Below are 17,849 nucleotides of genomic sequence, written 5' to 3'. Positions count from 1 at the left end.
GAACAAGAGTAGAAAGTGTGTCTGAAATTCGTAATCTGTTAGACAAATGTTCAGGTCAAACGCAATTCTCTCAAAATATTCAGCAGGATTGTCAGGAATTTTTAATGTATATGCTTGATGTATTGCAAGATGAAGGTGTAGATGTAGAGTATCTGTTTGGCCTTTCTTATCAATGGCAGAATGATTGCGAGAACTGTAGGCTATCAAGTACTACTAGTGTAGACTCAGAAAGATTTATATATTTAACTTTGCCTGACAGTAAATCAGTATCCTTCAATACGCTAGTAAAAGCAGCCGATCAAAACATGGAGTGTAGCCAATGTAAGTCTGCAATACTGTCCACGTTAATTATACGAAGTTATGGCCAGTATGTCATTTTAATGTTCCAACGATGTAGGTCTGATGGAACTAAATTGACAACTTTAATTAAAAATGTTGTGGCTTCGCAGTTGTCAATATCAGGAAGGACTATTCTAACTACAGCAATTATATATCATGACGGTCCTTCAACAACTTCAGGACATTACACAGCTTATTTAAAATCTGGAATCGGCTGGTCATTCTGCAATGATTCTGTTTTAACTTTCAAAAAAAGATTGCCTTTCCACCTTCAAAATTCTTACCTGGTGTTCTTACAACCAAAATTTTAGGGAAGGAATCTCGGGATTTGTTCAGAGGAATTTCAAGAGGTTCTAATGGCTCCTACTCTATATGGCCTTGTGGATAAGTGTAGTACAGAGCGAAAACTCTTTGTGTTTATAAGCTAATTCAAGCAGCAGATCAAAACAAGGAGTAGAGGAAATGTAAGTCTGCAATGCTGTCCACATTTTTTATAGAAACTTATGGGTGAAATGTCATTTTACAATTTCAACTACATAAACTGGATGAAAATAAGTTGTCAAGTCTAATTAAAAATGTTTTGGCTGCACAGTCGTCGATTTCAGGAAGAACATTTGTAACTGCAGCTATTATATGACATGATGGTCCTTTAACAACTTCAAGATATTACACAGCTTATTCGAAATTTAAAAAAGGCTGGTCTTTCGGCAATGATTAGAATTTGAGTATGAAGCAATGTTGCCTTTTGACTTGTTTTCAGAAGTGAGAATTTAGGGTAGGTAACTGGATTATAATGATTCTAGGTGTTGTTGTAATTTAGTGTGCTGTTTTAAATTGCTTTGTATGTCTCATTTTTCTTAAAACGATAGAGCTTATCTTTCAGAAAGTGGCGGGCAGAAAATAATAACAGCGCAACAGAGTATAAGCTGTTCATAGGACATCCTTTGACGTCATGGAACGTAAGTTACTTTTGAGGAGTTCTGATTTCTGATTGATTATATTGTATGGGTTTTTTGAACACAATCATTTTGATTGTGTTTTTTTTCCCCCGCTGTTATATCATGAATACCTTCAACTCACTGTTTTCAGTGAAATTTGATATATTCTGAGAACAGCAAAAATAAACCATTTAATATGTATAATTAATTCTGTACTTTGAATTGTGATTTTTAATATGTACTCATCTTGTCTCATGCTCACTCATCTTTTACTACTTTCTATCAATTTTAAAATTTTTGTTCTCTCATTCACAGATTGAAAGTATAAAAATAACACGTGACTAAGTTAACGATAATTATAAGGTAAGTGTTTAGTACTCATTCTGTTAAATCTCTTTTACATTTAACTTTTATTAGTTCCACTGCTTCATTTCTTTAACCCTCAGTTTCCTGCCTTTGCTACTTCCCTCATTCCTTTTTCTATTATTTTTTTTACTCTACTCTTTCCACTCCTGTTCTCAGTCCCTCTTTAAACAGTATCTCTGTGTTACTCCCTCTAACTGTCTTTCTTTTAACATTACTCTCAGTTTACCTACTCTTCTTTTTTAAAACGAACCGAACCGGGAAGCGAACCAAAAGAAATAGAGGTTGTCAGAGTGCTAAACATTCTAGCAAATTCTTATAAAGGGGAGGTAGTTCTGAAAAGAACTTTTTTTAAATTATTTTTGTTGTTTTACATTTTTTTATTATTTTTCTGAACATTTTTTTTTTTGTATTTTTTGAACGGTTTCATATTTTTTTGTTTTTTTGGGGGGGAAATGAAAATGATTCGTTATGAAGGGCTCATCAGGAGCAACAAAAAAAAAGATAATTTCTTTTCGGGGGCGTTTGGGACATTGATGATTATCAATAGCTAAATGGATTAAATTTATGCTACTCTCTCTGTAGCAAATGAGTTGTCCACAATGAATACAGACATGTTTTATGCTCCCAAATTTCATTTGAATATTTGGGACCATGTCACTCGCCTCTAGTCCCGTCACTGCCTCTTCATTGGTGGATGTACTGGCCACAGGTCGGGGGTTATCCACCAGATCACGTACTTGAGCAGCACTGTAGTTGATAGGGTGCCACCTTTCCATATGGCGATGCATGGTATAATTACCATAACTGTATTTCTTTTCTGTTCCTCTGGACAGTTTATCTTTACAAATCAGGCAGGTAACATACCGGGCATTTACCTTTTTTTGTTCCGGGGGTATTGAAAAAAATTGCCAAATATAACTCTCTTTAACATGAGACCTCCTTGGCTCTTCACGTAAAAACCTCCCTGTCCCTTGCTCCTCTTCCTCTTCTTCCTCTTCTTCCTCCTCTTGTTGTAGGATGACCTGAGGAGGTGGTCCTCTCTTCGTAGGAGGTTGTGGTGGTGGTGGGGTCCACCAGCTGCAGCAATCATTGAAGCCATTTCTATGGTATTCAAAAAAGGTCTTTCTCTCATAAAAATGAAAGTCAGAGTGAGGAAAAAAGGTGGGGCTTTCATCATTTGGGAAAAAAAATGTTCTAAACCAATGAAAAGTGTTATTTTTAGGTCATATGACCAAGCCTTCCATCATTAGGAAACCAAAAGTAAAATGAACCAATGAAAAGTTTTATAAACAAGTCACATGACCTGTTATGCTTACGTTACGCCCTCTGCGCCGCGCCCCGGATCGCTTCCGGGGCGCTGCGCTTCGCGCCTCGGTTCGCGTTCCGGAGCGCTTCCGGATGCGCTAACGCGGCGCGTCATAAGACTTATTACGCGGTAACGTGATACGTCGCGCTTACGCGACGCGTCACGATGTTGCTTTCTAACGCGGTAATTGCGCTAACGGAACGTTTACCGGTTCGCGGACCGGGTCGCGGAACAAAATGAAGCTAACGGGAAGCTGCCCGGTTCGCGGACCGGCAGCGAAACAAAAAAAAATAATTAAAAATAATATAAATAAAAAAATTATATTACAAAAATATAAAATATATTTTTGAATTAGAATAAGAATACATTTTACAGCTTTTGATATTTGCTATTAAAAAACCATTGATATTCACTGAAAAAACCATAGGTTATAGACCATATATAGTTAGGAATTAGCATTTACAAAACCTTGAAAATTCACTGAAAAAACCATAGGTTTGAGACCATATATAGTTAGGAATTAGCATTTACAAAACCTTATTTTACTCACACAAAACCATTGAAATTCGCATATATAGTTAGTTGCAGTAACTATATATCGCGCACCCGCAATCCACTGCTGCTGATGTCACATATTACATCATTCATGACATGGTCAGTGACATCACTGATGACATCACTGATGACATCTCAAATGACATCACTGATGACATCACTGATGACAACATCCAGTGACTGTGTGTTTCTGTAAAGTTTAAATATGTTTTACATATTGAAGAATGAGTGGATGTATAAGTGTCTGGATGAAGGATTTAGTAGGTGCGTGACTGACTGAGTGAGTGAATAAATGTGTCTTACTGAATGCATGGGTTAGTGACTAAACTGTCTGAAAGAGTGCATCAATATGTCTGTTGTTGTGCAAGCTGCTGCATGTGTTGATCAGTAGCTATATGAGTGGCTAAAGTGAGAAACTTGTCCTTATTGTCTCCTATAGAGCGTTGCCCATGCTTTGTTAATACTGTTCGAAAACAGACAACAGAGGCGAGCTACTTATCTGACAACTGCTCGCAAGCAAGCTGTTGTTCACTGCCTTCTCATGGCTGGAGGTGAGAATCAGTCTCCATGAAATGACAACTGGGAAATCTACAGCTCATTGGTGTGGATTGTCATGCCCACATTTAACTATTTAGGGGAAAACCACCAGCTTTGCAACTTTTGGTCCCCCTTGCAGACCCTCCATTGCAGTTTACCTAAGGTCACACATACAGTCAGCAATTTGGCTGTTTTGTTCTAGTTTGTTTTTGATGAGGTGGGCAAGGTGTTAAGTTTTCCCTTTCCTTTTCCCTTTCCCTTTGCAGAATAGCAGGCTGTGGTTGTCCATGGACAGTCAGTTAGTTTGCAGCCACAGCCTATGTCCTCAGTGAGGAGAATAATAAGTTAAAGCACCTCTTTCTAGCTCCCATTAAATCAAGACAGCTAGAGTTTTACAAAAAGCATGTCAGGAACACATTCACAAAATCACTTCTTTAACATACACCACATGAAGAGCCTGAGCACTGGTGACATCATCTATCACGAACAAATATACATTGATGATTTTCTTCCCTCACACATTGCTCATGCCAAAACAAATACACCAGGGAGAAATGTTTTTCAATCAAGTTAACTGTCTATTAAAAACAGAATAAACCAAGACAATAAAGCACTATGCAAACTCAACAGAATACCATAGCTTTTCTTTGGGAATTGGAAAGAAGAGTATACCCAATTATACTGATCCTTTTACGTAGTTTAGTATCAATTCTCTTAGCACCTGTAATTTTCCATGTGTGTATGCTTACAATTCCATTATCAATTTTTCTTTGCACTTTTTCACATGGGCGCATTGTATCGGTAGGTACTTGCTTATCGCAAAACATGCTGCAGAAAACACATGTAGATATTAATTTGTGACTCCTCTACTCTTGAAACACACTTACAATTGGTATCAACTAGTAGTATTAATGTCATTGTTCTAACTGCAAAAATATTATCTCCTTTAACCATGGGCCAACGTTACTGTTTTTCTTTCAGCCCATCCTTCCGCCATCTTCGGCACCTGCTGGTTCTTATCTATGCAACAGAAGAGATCAACAGAAACCATAATCTCTTGCCAAACTTCACACTGGGTTATCAGATTTATGATTCCTGCAGTAGTGTGATGAAAGCTCTTCAAGCCACTTTTAACATATTGTCAAAGAGGGAGTATCCAGTACCAAACTACAACTGCCGGAGTAATGGCGCACTGATTGGTTTTATTGGAGACCTGTCATCCACAACATCTTTCTCAATAGCTCAGCTATTAGGAATCTACAGATATCCTCAGGTAGGAAACATATCTTTGGCAAGTGAATATCCCAAACATTTGCATTTTTGGTCAAACTGTTTAGGCCAGTCTTGAAAATAGAGGTCTAGTACAATGTAAATATATCAAATAACCAAAAAAATAAAGGAAAGGTACAAAATGTTGATGAATTAAGTAGGCTAAAATTGAACTGAGGCTGCTTGTGTTGTCTGCAGGGGGCCTGTTCTGGAAGTTTGAGGTTGACCATTCCCAGTTGGGTAGGAATGAGATTGATTTGAATGTGACAGATCTCTGTCTAGAGTGGCATAGTCGGTGATAAGCGATTATCCACCTGGCTCAGACACCCTTGGCCTCCTTTCCTATGTCCATATTGCTCTCTCCCCCACCCTTCAACACTAACTTTATTGCTGCAAATTGGTGTCTCTCTCCACTGCCTCCCTTTCTATAACATCACCCCACATACTACTGACTGCCACTGTTGCCATTGGCTTCACTCATTCTTAAAGAACTGCACTGACATTGGCAAAGTCATATTGGCACTTTTAAGATGGTCATTGGGCTTCACGTAGACACAACTTGACTGCCATGTTAAAGCAGTATAGCAGTCTGTATACCAAATACATTTATTTAACATTACAAAATAGACTCCCCATTTTGTTTAACATAACTTCTATATCTTGTATAGTTATATTGTATTCTTTATAGTAGCACTGTTACAAGGTGGCTTTCAGGTTACACCAAGAACCAATGTCTTGGAAATGTTAGAAGTATACAAGTTATCACTCCAAGTTAAGCACCTGAATTTACTTATTCAGTGTTTGTTGGACAGCTCTTTAACCATATGAAAAGACAACTAGCAATGTCAGACACTGGCAAAGCAAGACTGATTGGTTTTGCCAATGAAACGTATTAAGGTGTCTGTTTCCAGGGTGAATGGGTTAGATTCTGGTATGGAACAGAATGCACCCTTATTGTGCTGATTTATTGACAACAGCAGTACAGAGATCTGAAGATGGATTTGCCTTGTGCTACATAAAATAATTCTCCTCTCTGTTCTCCTCCTTTCCAGCATTCTATGTCTAGAAAACTTAGCCCAGCCAGGATAGCCATTTGGAAAACAATATTTAATGTCACAGAGCCCTCATGCAACACTTTGATCATTTAAATTGTATTATATGGTCCTGAAGACCAACAGGTTAAAATAACTAGTGTTGCCATTTACAATAGTTATGTCTGTTCCATGGATAGTTCTCAAGTATGTTCTTCAAGGCTTCTCAAAGACATCTCAAACACAAGGAGATGATGGACGGAGCGCTGAAATGTTTCAGACACTCACCTCCGGACACAGATCTGGGTTAAATCCATCATCATTCTTTAGTTCAATTCACCACCTGAGTTCAGGCCCAGCCATAATAAAATCAGTGTGGACCCTGTACTTCATGGGACCAGTCCAGACCAAACTGCCAAGCCATGTCTTCCCTGGACTGGAAACAAGCATCCTGGGGCCGATTTCAGTGTAACACCCCTCATCAGCCAGGCTAGCTTGAATCCAGTGGCAAAGTGAGCAAGGATCAACATTTGGGCATACCCTGCTAACTTAGGACAAACAAAGCAAACACAAGGAGATGATGGACGGAGCGCTGAAACTTTTAAGACACTCATCCCAAGTCATAGATCTGGGATGAATCCATCATAGTTCTTTATCTTACACACCAGTTCCGACCCAGCCTTATGCAAATCAGTCTTGACTCTGTCCCTCATGGGACAGTCCAGACCGAACTGCCAAGCCAGGTCTTCCCAGGACCGGAAACAGACATCCTAATAGGGTGAATTACTCCAAATCGAGTCTTTCATTTGTTTTATAAAATCAGAGTTTTCTACACCTTCGGCAAAACCATAAATACTGAGATTATCTGTGGTTATGATTTAGAACTTATGTTTTTTAAGATGTGCTACCTTAACCTGAAGGTGATTAAATTGTTGAGTAATACCTTGCAGATTGCCAACTCTGAATTCCACTTCAGCTACTCTATTGTAAATTAGAGTCCATTTATCATCAAATCTTTGATAGTTTCTATGGATAGTTGCAACAGCAACTTTACTGGCAAAGGTGGATCTTTTTGAAATCTTATGTATAACAACAGAGGAGGATACGCCACTTTTCAGAATAGGGTAAGTGGATGGCATGGTTATTGAAGAGGGACTGGAGTTTACACCCATCTATTACTGAAAGGTTTGGCAATTTTCTGCTGTGATATCACAGATATGTAATGAGGATGATGAAATAGGCTCATCAAGTGCCAAATAACTTCTAGATATCGAGCCAGGTCAGAGAGTGCTAATTTGTCTTGAGCCTTTAGTGTGACCCGTAAATAGAAAATGGAACTGTGAATGACCTGAAGCCAGAAATAATATTGAAATAGATCTTAGGATCACTTCATATAAATCTTGAACAGGAATTCAAGGAAAGGTGGCAATACCATGACCAAAATGTCAGAAAGGCCATATTGTAGCAGAACTTAACAATGTGCATCTGGTCAGTGGGTGCCGCAATTCTCCTCCTCAACATCAATATCAACTAGCATGCTTCTGTAACCACATCACATTAGGTAACGCTTCACGTATACAACCCTGTTTATAAACTTACTTAGGTGCAGAAAGTCAAAAGTGAGAAGCGGGCACTATAATCACTGACCATATTGTTCCACAAAATGGTAGTCGCTGCTGCTCTCAGCTGTGCTAACTTTGTTGCAGAAAAAAACTGACCAGCACAGCAAGCTGATTGAGGAATAGTATTAAAAAAAGTGCAGAAAGCTGTGACCTTACTTTTAGCTTTGATTTGCAGTGGCTGACCGAAAAACATTGGCCTTTTAGGCCGCCTTATGCCATTTCTGAGATCAGTCAACAAGTATCCATCTTTTTAGGCACGTGGCCTTGCCCCCAAGTTAACGGACATTTTATGCAGCAAATCAATTGGAAAGTGAAATCATCATTTATAAGCAGTTAAAAGTTATATCTTTACCCGAACATTTTTACCATTTATAGTAAACATTTACTTAGCTTGTTTTTCAAATATTTTTTTTTGTTAAACACAGCTCCTCTGATATTCACACCACATCCATTCATTTGAAGTATTACTCTGGTCAAAACAAAAAAATTATAATTTGCAGTTGTGGCACTGCTACACTGAACCAGACTGTCTCTTCCATCACTGGAAGGGTGCACACTCCCTGCGTTCCATCTGCCCTTAAACCTTCTATAACACAATGGTATTTAATCTAATAAGGGGAAGTCAACCCAGATAATCAATGATTTTGCATCTTATTCATTTGTGCAACGTTCATCAGCGAAGTTTTTTAAGTGATGCTCATGTGAACCTCCACAATCAGATCATTGAAAGGAAAAAAAATAATAATAATGTAAATTGATACTTGTATAGCGCACTACTCACCCGCAAGGGTCTCAAGTCGCTTGTACGAATACCGCTGTGGAACCCATCCTGGCTTTCCCTGTGGGGCGTCCACTCCTGGGCACCCCCAAGGTGGAGGCCAGGCATACTTAGCGTTGTGGGGCCGTTGTGGAGATTAAGCAAGGTATTGCCCAGAGTTGCAGAGTTGCACTCTACGATTAGAGTAGGCACCGAGGCAAGAATTATCAGGTCCGTGGAATTTTTGAGCCCAAGACCCGCCGAGGAGGGGAATTGAACCCTGGTCCCGGGCTAGACCTCTGCATCAGGATCTGCCGCTCTAACCATTGAGCCACACTTCTCCACAACTGAGAAATATTCAACCAGTTAATTCTTGTTTCTTCTTCTAGTTGCGAACAAAATAATGGCCCTTGCAATGCATTTCATTCCAGTCTTGGGACTTCATCAGGGCTTCAATCAATTCATTTTTATGCATCCTTGGCATACTCGCTCACTAAGCTGGCAGCGGGTATTGGAAACTAGAACTGAACTTTTTAAATAAATAAGCTACAGGATCATTGGCTATCTTCATTCCATTCCCTTATCGGATTATTAATGTGATCAATCATGCAGTGTTGAACAATTATATTCATTAATAAGCCATGCAATACTTTGTGAAACATAAACAAGACATTGACATACTTGTGTAATTAATCCAGCTCTGAAGGAGGGAGAACAATTGACTAAAGGCCCGATTTCGGCGGACCGCCGCAGCCATGGTGGCGGTGCGGGAACCACCGTTCCAGCAGTTTCACCTCCCTATAAGGAGTCTGGCACTTGAAACACCAAAGAACCCCTGCAACCACTGAGTATCCATGAAACCTTGGCGGTGTTGCGGTGGCATGAGGCTGCAAGATGCTGTCGGTGCCGCATCAGCTCTGCCAAGCATATTATGAGTTTCTTCACATTCACCCTTTTCATGGTGGTGATCGTGACATGAAAAGGGTGGTGTGGGGAAACTAAGGGGCCCCTTCTGTTCCTGCATGGCATGAACTACACAATCCATGCCATGAAGGGACTTGGTTTGGCATTCCCATTGTGGTGCCTTTTGAAGGGTCACCTCCTGGGATCGCCAAGGCACTGCTCGCCAGACTAGGAGAAAACTCCAACGACCACAGGCAGCCAGCAGACACGTTTGCAGGTGTGGGAGTGGGGCATAGGCATGGTAGTCCGCCCCCACACCACCAAAGTCATAATCGGGTCCTAAGAGTCTAAAACTATTGAAAGCATAGGAAAGAGGTTTGGCGCAGCAGCCGTGGAAGCTGACTCCAGAATATGGGGGCTCATGGTTCGATCCCCAGTGCCTGCGGCAGGTTAGCACAGCACCAAGTGACTCTGGGCAATAGCTTGCTTAATCTTCCCTATGGCCCTCATCACCTTGATACCCTCGAGTAATTGTTCGCACTTTATAAATACTGGTATTTATTTATAAGGCCCTGACTGTCTCTCTGCACAGATATTATAGACAAATTCCACATTATGGGCCAAAGTTCTCATAGTTCTTTATAAGGCAGTAATTAAAGAATATAGAATCCCAAAATCCAGGTGTGGAAGTATTAGAGTTCCAATAGATAAGACAAGGGGCCAAGAGATCTCCCACAAAATAATAGAATGATTTCATTGCTTGATATACCTAGCAAAATTGCTGCTGGATCATCTAGAACAATGGGTTGACTGATATTATACATTAAAGCTGCTTGCTGAAGAAGAATCTCTATATCAGCACCAGTCATTATGGGTGACATATATTAATCCGTCAACTGCTTTCAATAAGATCAGTAGGCTAAAGCTGTGGAAAGAACTGGACACTTGGAATATTCCAGGAGGTTCACTGGCACAGGTAGTCCAATTACACAAACATTTGTAGCCCCCCAAAAAAGCTGGGGAGTAATAGAGCGCATTCCAGAAAAAATCAAAACCCCAAATGGCTTGAGGTAAGTTTAATATCTTTGCTCCCCTTTTGTTCTCTATTTATATTGCAGCTATTCCAAGTACCTTGATGGAAGTGAGGTATTTTCTGAAATGGTTACGGTAAGTTGGAATACTGTTGTTATGCTGCGGGCTGAATCACGACCCATTGAGCTCCCTGTTTCCTCTTCGCCGGCTGTGGCGCAACCTGCGGTGCCCCTACCTCCTCTTCGAGGGCCCTGTGGTACAGCATCGCGGCCAGCTGTGGCCATTTCAATAGCGTTGTGGAAAGCACCTGTGAAGCCTGTTGGTTTTTGGGCACGCCGCATACTTGCACAGTGGCCTATCTGCTTCCCGAGACACCTTGAGACATTTACACTCACCTGGTGTGAGCCTCGGGTGATCCCCCTTCTATGGGGGCCATATTGTTGCTCTTCTCTTCACCTTGCTCCCAGAAGGGAATATGGGAAGGTTACTTACCTTCCTAACATGGTGATCTTTCTGTAATGTACTTCACTCTTTTCCCTATCCAAGAAGGCAACACCTCTCCTTCCTGTTTTGTCACTTCCTGTTCCATATGTCACTTCCTGTTCCTGTCGGTCACTTCCTGTTTTCCTGTTTATAAGGGATCAGAACCTTTCCTACCTTGTGTTGCAACACTCCTTGTTCCTGCTGGTGTGTCCTCGCTCCTGTTGGCTCCCTGACTCTTATTTTGGTGATCCCTTCCTTACGTTGGCGTTCATGGTTACCTTGCGACTTCTGCTCCTGCTTGACTTCCAGTTTTCTCCTGTTTCCTTTTGGACTCCTGGTCTTCCAGTGTTTTCTGGCTTCTTGTCTCCTCCTTCCTTCCTGGAATCTCATCATCATCAGAGGTTTAGATAGTCTTAACTAGAGCACCCCTATCTGAGGTCGAACGTGAACATAGAAGAAAACAAGGACTGTGTCTGTATTGTGGTGCCTCAGGGTACATGATCCGCAAGTGTCCTACTCGTCCTCCTAGACAGTTGGAAAATGCCAAATCCCGTCCTCTGTGAGAAGGGAGAGGACAGGATGGTCTGGAATGCCTTCCATCTGTACCTCAACCAAAACTTCTACCTCTCTATTTCCTCTGCCTATGCTTAAAAGGCTGCCAAGATAGTAGCATTGTTGGATTGTGGTGCCAGCAGGATGTAATTGGATGTAGCCTGGGCTAGTGAGAGGCAAATTAGTCATGTCCCTAATGAGATCCCAGAATAAGTACATACTGTGGACGGAACCCCCTCATTTCCGGTCTAGTCAAGACATGACACCATTCTTACATTTGGAAAATATCAAGAACACTTATCTTTTGACCTGATCACCTAACAAAGCAATGTCATGTCTTCTGTATACCTTGGCTGATCAGACATAATCCATATATCAACTGGTAGACAATGACGATTTCCCAGTCATCAAACTTCTCAGCAGTTCTGTTATCCCACTGAACAGTAGCAGTACTGGTCTCCTAAGGTAATGCCTATGATAAGAAAAGAAGCCTGTACTTCCGTTAGCTCCTTCCAAAGAGTACTAAGTCACTATCATACATACGCTGACATGTTTCAGAAGACAACGAAGGCGACGTTACCTCCTCATAGGGAGTTGGAATGTGCCTTTCCATAAGAACCTGATGCAACAGTAACCTTTCAGAAGAGTATATTCTCTCACTGAACTGGAGAAAGAGACTCTCAATCAATCAATCAATCATAGCATTTGTAAAGCGCACTACATACCTGTGAGGGTCTCAAGGCACTAGGGGGGGAGGAGCCTTGCTACTGTTCGAAGAGCCAGGTCTTGAAGAGTTTCCTGAATGTTAGTAGGTCTTCGGTCTGCCGTAGGCAGATTGGGAGGGTGTTCCACGTCTTGGTGGCGAGGTGGAAGAAAGGTCTGCCGCTGGCGGTCACTCTTTGGATGCGGGGGACGGTGGCGAGTGTGCGGTCTGCGGAGCGAAGCTGGCCTGGTGGGTGTGTAGAGGCTGAGTCGGCTGTTGAGGTTTGCTGGTCCGGTGTCGTGGAGTGTCTTGTGTTCGTGGGTGAGGAGCTTGAAGGTTATCCTCTTGTTGATGGGGAGCCAGTGCAGGTCTCTCAGGTGGGGTGTGATGGGGCTGCAGCGGGGGATGTCGAGGATTAGGCGTTCTGGATGCGTTGGAGCCGTTTCGGGAGTTTGTCCGGGGCTCCTGCGTAGAGTGCATTGCCGTAGTCCAGTCCGCTGCTGACGAGGGCCTAGGTGACCGTCTTTCTAGTTTCACTGGGATCCACTTGAAGATCCTGCGACTCATGCGGAGGGTGTTGAAGCAGGAGGAGGAGACAGCGTTTACCTGCTTCATCATGGAGATGGTGGAGTCGAGGATGACCCCTAGGTTGCGTGCGTGGTCGGTGGGTGTAGGAGGTGCTCCTAGTGCAGTTGGACACCAGGAGTTGTCCAAGGCCGAGGGGGTGGGACCAAGGATGAGGACCTCTGTCTTGTCCGAGTTAACTTCAGTCGGCTATTTCTCATCCAGTCGGGGAAGGCCTTCATTCCTTCATAGAGGTTGGTTTTGGCGGTGTGGTGGTCGTTGGTGAGGGAGAGGATCAGCTGGGTGTCGGAGGTGTAGGGAATGATGTTCAGGTCCTGCCGACGGGCGACGTGGGCGAGTGGATCCATATAAACATTGAACAACGTGGGGCTGAAGGTTGAGCCTTGGGGTGTGCCGCAGATGATGTTGGTGGCTCCAGGGCAGAAGGGGGGAGGCGGACGCTCTGAGTTCTGCTGCAGAGGAAGGAGGTGGTCCAGTCCAGGGCATTTTCTTGGATTCTGGCGTTGTGGAGGCTTGCTCTTAGTGTGCGGTGGCAGACCGTGTCGAAGGCGGCTGACTGGCCTTCCCGATGACTTTTGATGGGAACAGGAGCAGGGGGATGGATCTGAAGTTCTTGAGGTCCTTGGGGTCTGCCTTGGGTTTCTTGAGTGAGGCGTTGATCTCTGTGTGCTTCCAGCTCTCCGGGAAGGTCGCTGTTTCGAAGGAGATGTTGATGGTTTTCCGGAGGTGGGGTGCAATGGTGCTGCTGGCTTTGTTGAAGATGTGGGCAGGGGTCTTCCGGGGATCCGGAGTGGACAGTGTTCATGATCTTGATGGTGTTGTCATTGTTGATGTGGGTCCAGGCGAGCAGGCGGTTGGTGCGGGTGGTGGTCGTGGGAGCGGGAGTGTCGGCGGATGCCGGGGTGGTGACGGCATCAAAGCTGTTGTGGATGTCTGCGATCTCGCGATAGAAGAAGGTGGCCAGGCAATACCTCGAGGAAAATCTCCAGAGTGGTCTCATCATTCGATCCTCGGCACCTGCCGGGGGACCACTCTTCTTCTTCCCCAAGAAGACCAAAAATCTCCGACCATGGATTGACTTCAGAGACTTAAATAAAGTCACCATCAAAGACCGCTATCCGTTGCCCTTGATTAAGGATATCCTGGAGTCTGTAAGAGGGGCCCAAATACTCTCCAAGCTGGATATCAGGGATGCCTATCATCTCCTTCGAATCAAGGAAGGGAATGAGTGGAAAACCACATTTTAAACTCCATTACGGCATTTTGAAAACCGAGTTATGCCTTTTGGGCTGACCAACGCCCCTTCCATCTTTCAAAGGTTCATGGACAATGTGTTCTCGTATCTCCTAAATCAGATAATGGTAATCTACCTAGACGACTTATTGATCAATTTAGCAGCTCCTGAATTACATCGCTTGCACACTAGCAAGTTCTAGAAAGACTACGCCAAAATATTCTCGACTGTAAACCTGAAAAATGTGAGTTTGACAAGCCAGAGGTAAAATATTTGGGCTACCGGATTAACAAGACAGGAATAGCCATGGATACTCAAAATGTACAGGCTATTTTGAATTGGCCTTCACTTTCGATCTATAAAGAAACACAGTGTTTCGTAGATCTGGCAAACGTTTACCGTCAATTCATTGACAACATTGCTCACCAAACCAGCTACATATCCCAAACTCTGAAGAAAGAACATCGCCGGCAAGGGTTCAAGTGGACCCAAACTGCCGAACAGGCCTCCCAATCCCTAAAACAGGCTTCACGCACGCACCCATATTACTACACTCTGACACATCGAAGACATTTTTTGCGGAAACAGACGCGTTGAATAGATTTGTTAGTGCCGTCTCCCTCCAACAACAAGAAGACAACGGACTGGAACACTTGTGTTTAACCTGTCACATGGCCTGACAGACTCTGAAAAGAACTACTCTGTCCCAGAATGAGAACTATTGGCCATGAGGTTTGCCTGCCCTGAATGGAGACAGTTCTTAATGGGAACCAGGGAACCTTTTGAAATGTTATGTTATGTTATAATGGATTTATACTGCGCTCAAATACTCAAGAGTGTCCTGGCGCGCAAAAAAACAGTGACGTGTTGGACCAAAAACTTTAAAACGTCTGCTTGAAGACGAAGGTTTTCAGTTGCTTTTTAAAAAGTCTGAGGTCCTGAGTGTTCCGTAATTCCAGGGGCAAGAAGTTCCATGCCATACCTGTTTTCACGGAGAGAGACTGTCGCCCCAGCCGCATTCTGCGGAATCGTCGGATCGCCATCCGTCAGTGGGTGGCTGAGTGCAACGATCAATTAGGGACATAGAAAGCAAAACGCTTCCTGATGTACATTGGTCGAAGATCATGCAGAGCTCTATGTGCCAGAGTAAGAGCTTTAAATTGCACTCTCTGAGCCACAGGGAACCAATGCAACTCGCCTAAATGCTGTTTTACGCTAGATCTTCCGGAGATGTTAAACAGAAGTCTAGCCGCGGCATTCTGTATGGTCTGTAGGTTTTTTTGTAAATATCCAGGAATCCCCACATACAAAACATTGGCATAGTCAATGAGGGGGAGAATGAGGGCATGAACGAACATTATCTTGGCCGACCTCGGAAGCAAAGGGAAGAATCTTCTAAGTGACTTGAGGGTGCCAAAACAGACTCCAGTAAGTTTCCTAATTTGCTCTGTAAACCGCAGGTCCTCTTCAAACCAGACCAGACCCCCAAGTTTTTATCTGGAGAGGCCTCAGAATTAGGTCGAGGGAAGTCTGTAGACCATTAAGATTCTCTAAAGGCGGGCAGGAACTGACCATATAGAAGAACCTCGGATTTGTCCTCATTGCATTTCAGTTAGGCATGGGCCAACCACTTAAACAAAGCAGAGAGACAATTCTGGGCAATTTCAGTCGACAGGTCGGAGTCCTTCCAGGTAAATAGGAGCTGGGTGTCATCAGCATATGCAATTATTTTTGCACCCATTTCTTCTGCCAGAAAGATCAGAGGAGTCAAATAGATATTAAAGAGCAGAGGGCTCAAAGTAGAGCCCTGTGGGACTCCAGTAGACATTTTCTTGGCAGTAGATGAAAAAGGAGGCATCCAAACCTGCTGGGTACGCTCTTCCAGAAATATTTCATCCAGTCCACGGCAGAGCCAGCAATACCAAAACTTGAGAGGCGAGCCAGGAGTAATTGTTGGGGCACCGTATCGAAGGCAGCAGAGAGGTCAAGTAGAATCAGGGCTGCTCTGCCTCCCGCTTCCAGGCACTCCCTGATCGCTTCAGCCATTTCCACCAGTGCAGTCTCAGTACTATAAGTTGCCCTAAAACCAGGCTGCGCCGGATGGAGAAGTCTAAAAGTTCCCACATAGGCCTCCTGCTGTCGAAAGACCACCTTCTCACAGACCTTTGTCAGTGCCGGTCGGAGAGATATAGGGCGATAACTAACAAGTTAGGACGGGTCTGAAGAAGGCTTTTTCAGAAGTGGTAAGATCTTAGCCTGTTTCTAGTGAATAGGAACAACTGCAGTCTGTAAGGATAGAATAATAATCCTATTGACCTCTGGATAAACCGCCTCTGCGAGCCACGCCAGCACTCTGGCAAGACAGGGGTCAGTCAGCGACCCCAACTTGAGAGATTTGAGAATGGCCAGGATATCTGGTCCGGCTGTGGGCAAAAAGTTCATAAATGGAGGAACTGAAGGAGTGGAAGCTGAAAGAGGTGGAGGTAAAGAATCCCTCGGTGCCAGGGGACCAAGCCCGAGACTGTCTTGGATGTTCTGCATTTTTTCAACAAAAAAGGAAGACAGCTCCTCATACCATTGAAATGATGCTGGGAGGACCGTTTGTTCTGCGCCAGGTGCCAAAAAGCTTCTTACATTGGAGAAAATCTACATGCTATTATTGTTAGCTTTAGCAATCCGTTCTGCATAGAAACTGCTTATTGCCTCCCCAATGGCTGCATAGTAGTCTCTCTGAGCTTTGCGGAGAGCATTTTTGGCCAAGGAACAGTAGTCCTGATGCCAACACCGTTCCAGTGTTTTACTGCCCAATTTAAGGTCTCTAAGAGTGCCTGAATACCATGGTTTAGATGGAATTAATCTCAGTCGTCTGGTTGAGGGGGGTTTTAACACCGCACCGACTCCTTTACTGATCCAGGAGGTAAAACTATTTACCGCTCCTTCAGGACTGACGGGCATGGCAATGAGAGAACCCTGGAGAGAGCCCGAATGTTGATCTTTTGAGCCGCATAATTATGAACCAGGACTGTAGGGAATGGAAGTTTTTCTATGATGCAAGAGAACTGTACGAGATAGTGATATGACCAAGTGACCTGAAGGGGGTCAGATGCAGACAAGGCAAAGTTGTAGCAGACCAGGTCAATTATATGTCACCCTTGATGTGAGGGAGACTTTATCCACTGGGTTAGTTGAGCCAGATCAAACAGGTCCATTAGTTCCCTAGAACCAGAGGACTCAGGGCAATCTAAATGAATGTTAAAGTTGCCCAGGAGGAGGACATTTGGAAAGCGAAGGGCCCAAGGAATAATGACATCATCCAGGGTTCTCAGAAATGCTCCAGGGAGGCCAGGGGGCCAGTAGACCAGAGTACCGCCCAGTGTATAGTGGGGCAATATAACAATGGAAAAGTCAAGCGCCTCCCCCACCACTAACCCCACAGAAGCCTCGCTGGAGAAGACCCAAATATCCCTGAGCACCACTGCAATTCCACCCCCTCTCCCGGTTTTTCTGTTCAATCTTGCAATTTTATATCCTGAAGGGATAGCCAACTCAACCACCGGGATGCAAGATTCATTGAGCCAGGTTTTAGTTATAAATAGCACATCTACGTGTGCATCCAAGAGAAGTTCATGGATGTCTA

The 17,849-nt window shown here is 43.4% G+C and overlaps 1 protein-coding gene across 1 annotated transcript in view; it reads left to right on the top strand.

Annotated features, from left to right (window-relative positions):
* Positions 1 to 17,849, top strand: part of LOC147725914 (extracellular calcium-sensing receptor-like) — a 181,945-nt gene that overhangs the window by 43,269 nt on the left and 120,827 nt on the right. Inside the window, exon 2 of the mRNA XM_086963387.1 lies at positions 5,023 to 5,314. Coding sequence (XP_086819513.1) covers positions 5,023 to 5,314 — 292 coding nt within the window. The remainder of the gene's footprint in view (positions 1 to 5,022; positions 5,315 to 17,849) is intronic.

This window comes from Lissotriton vulgaris, chromosome 3_1, assembly GCF_964263255.1.
Source record: "Lissotriton vulgaris chromosome 3_1, aLisVul1.2, whole genome shotgun sequence".
Classification (NCBI taxonomy): domain Eukaryota; kingdom Metazoa; phylum Chordata; class Amphibia; order Caudata; family Salamandridae; genus Lissotriton; species Lissotriton vulgaris.
Note: the sequence above shows the minus strand (reverse complement) of the source record. Positions and strands in the feature narration are given on the sequence as shown.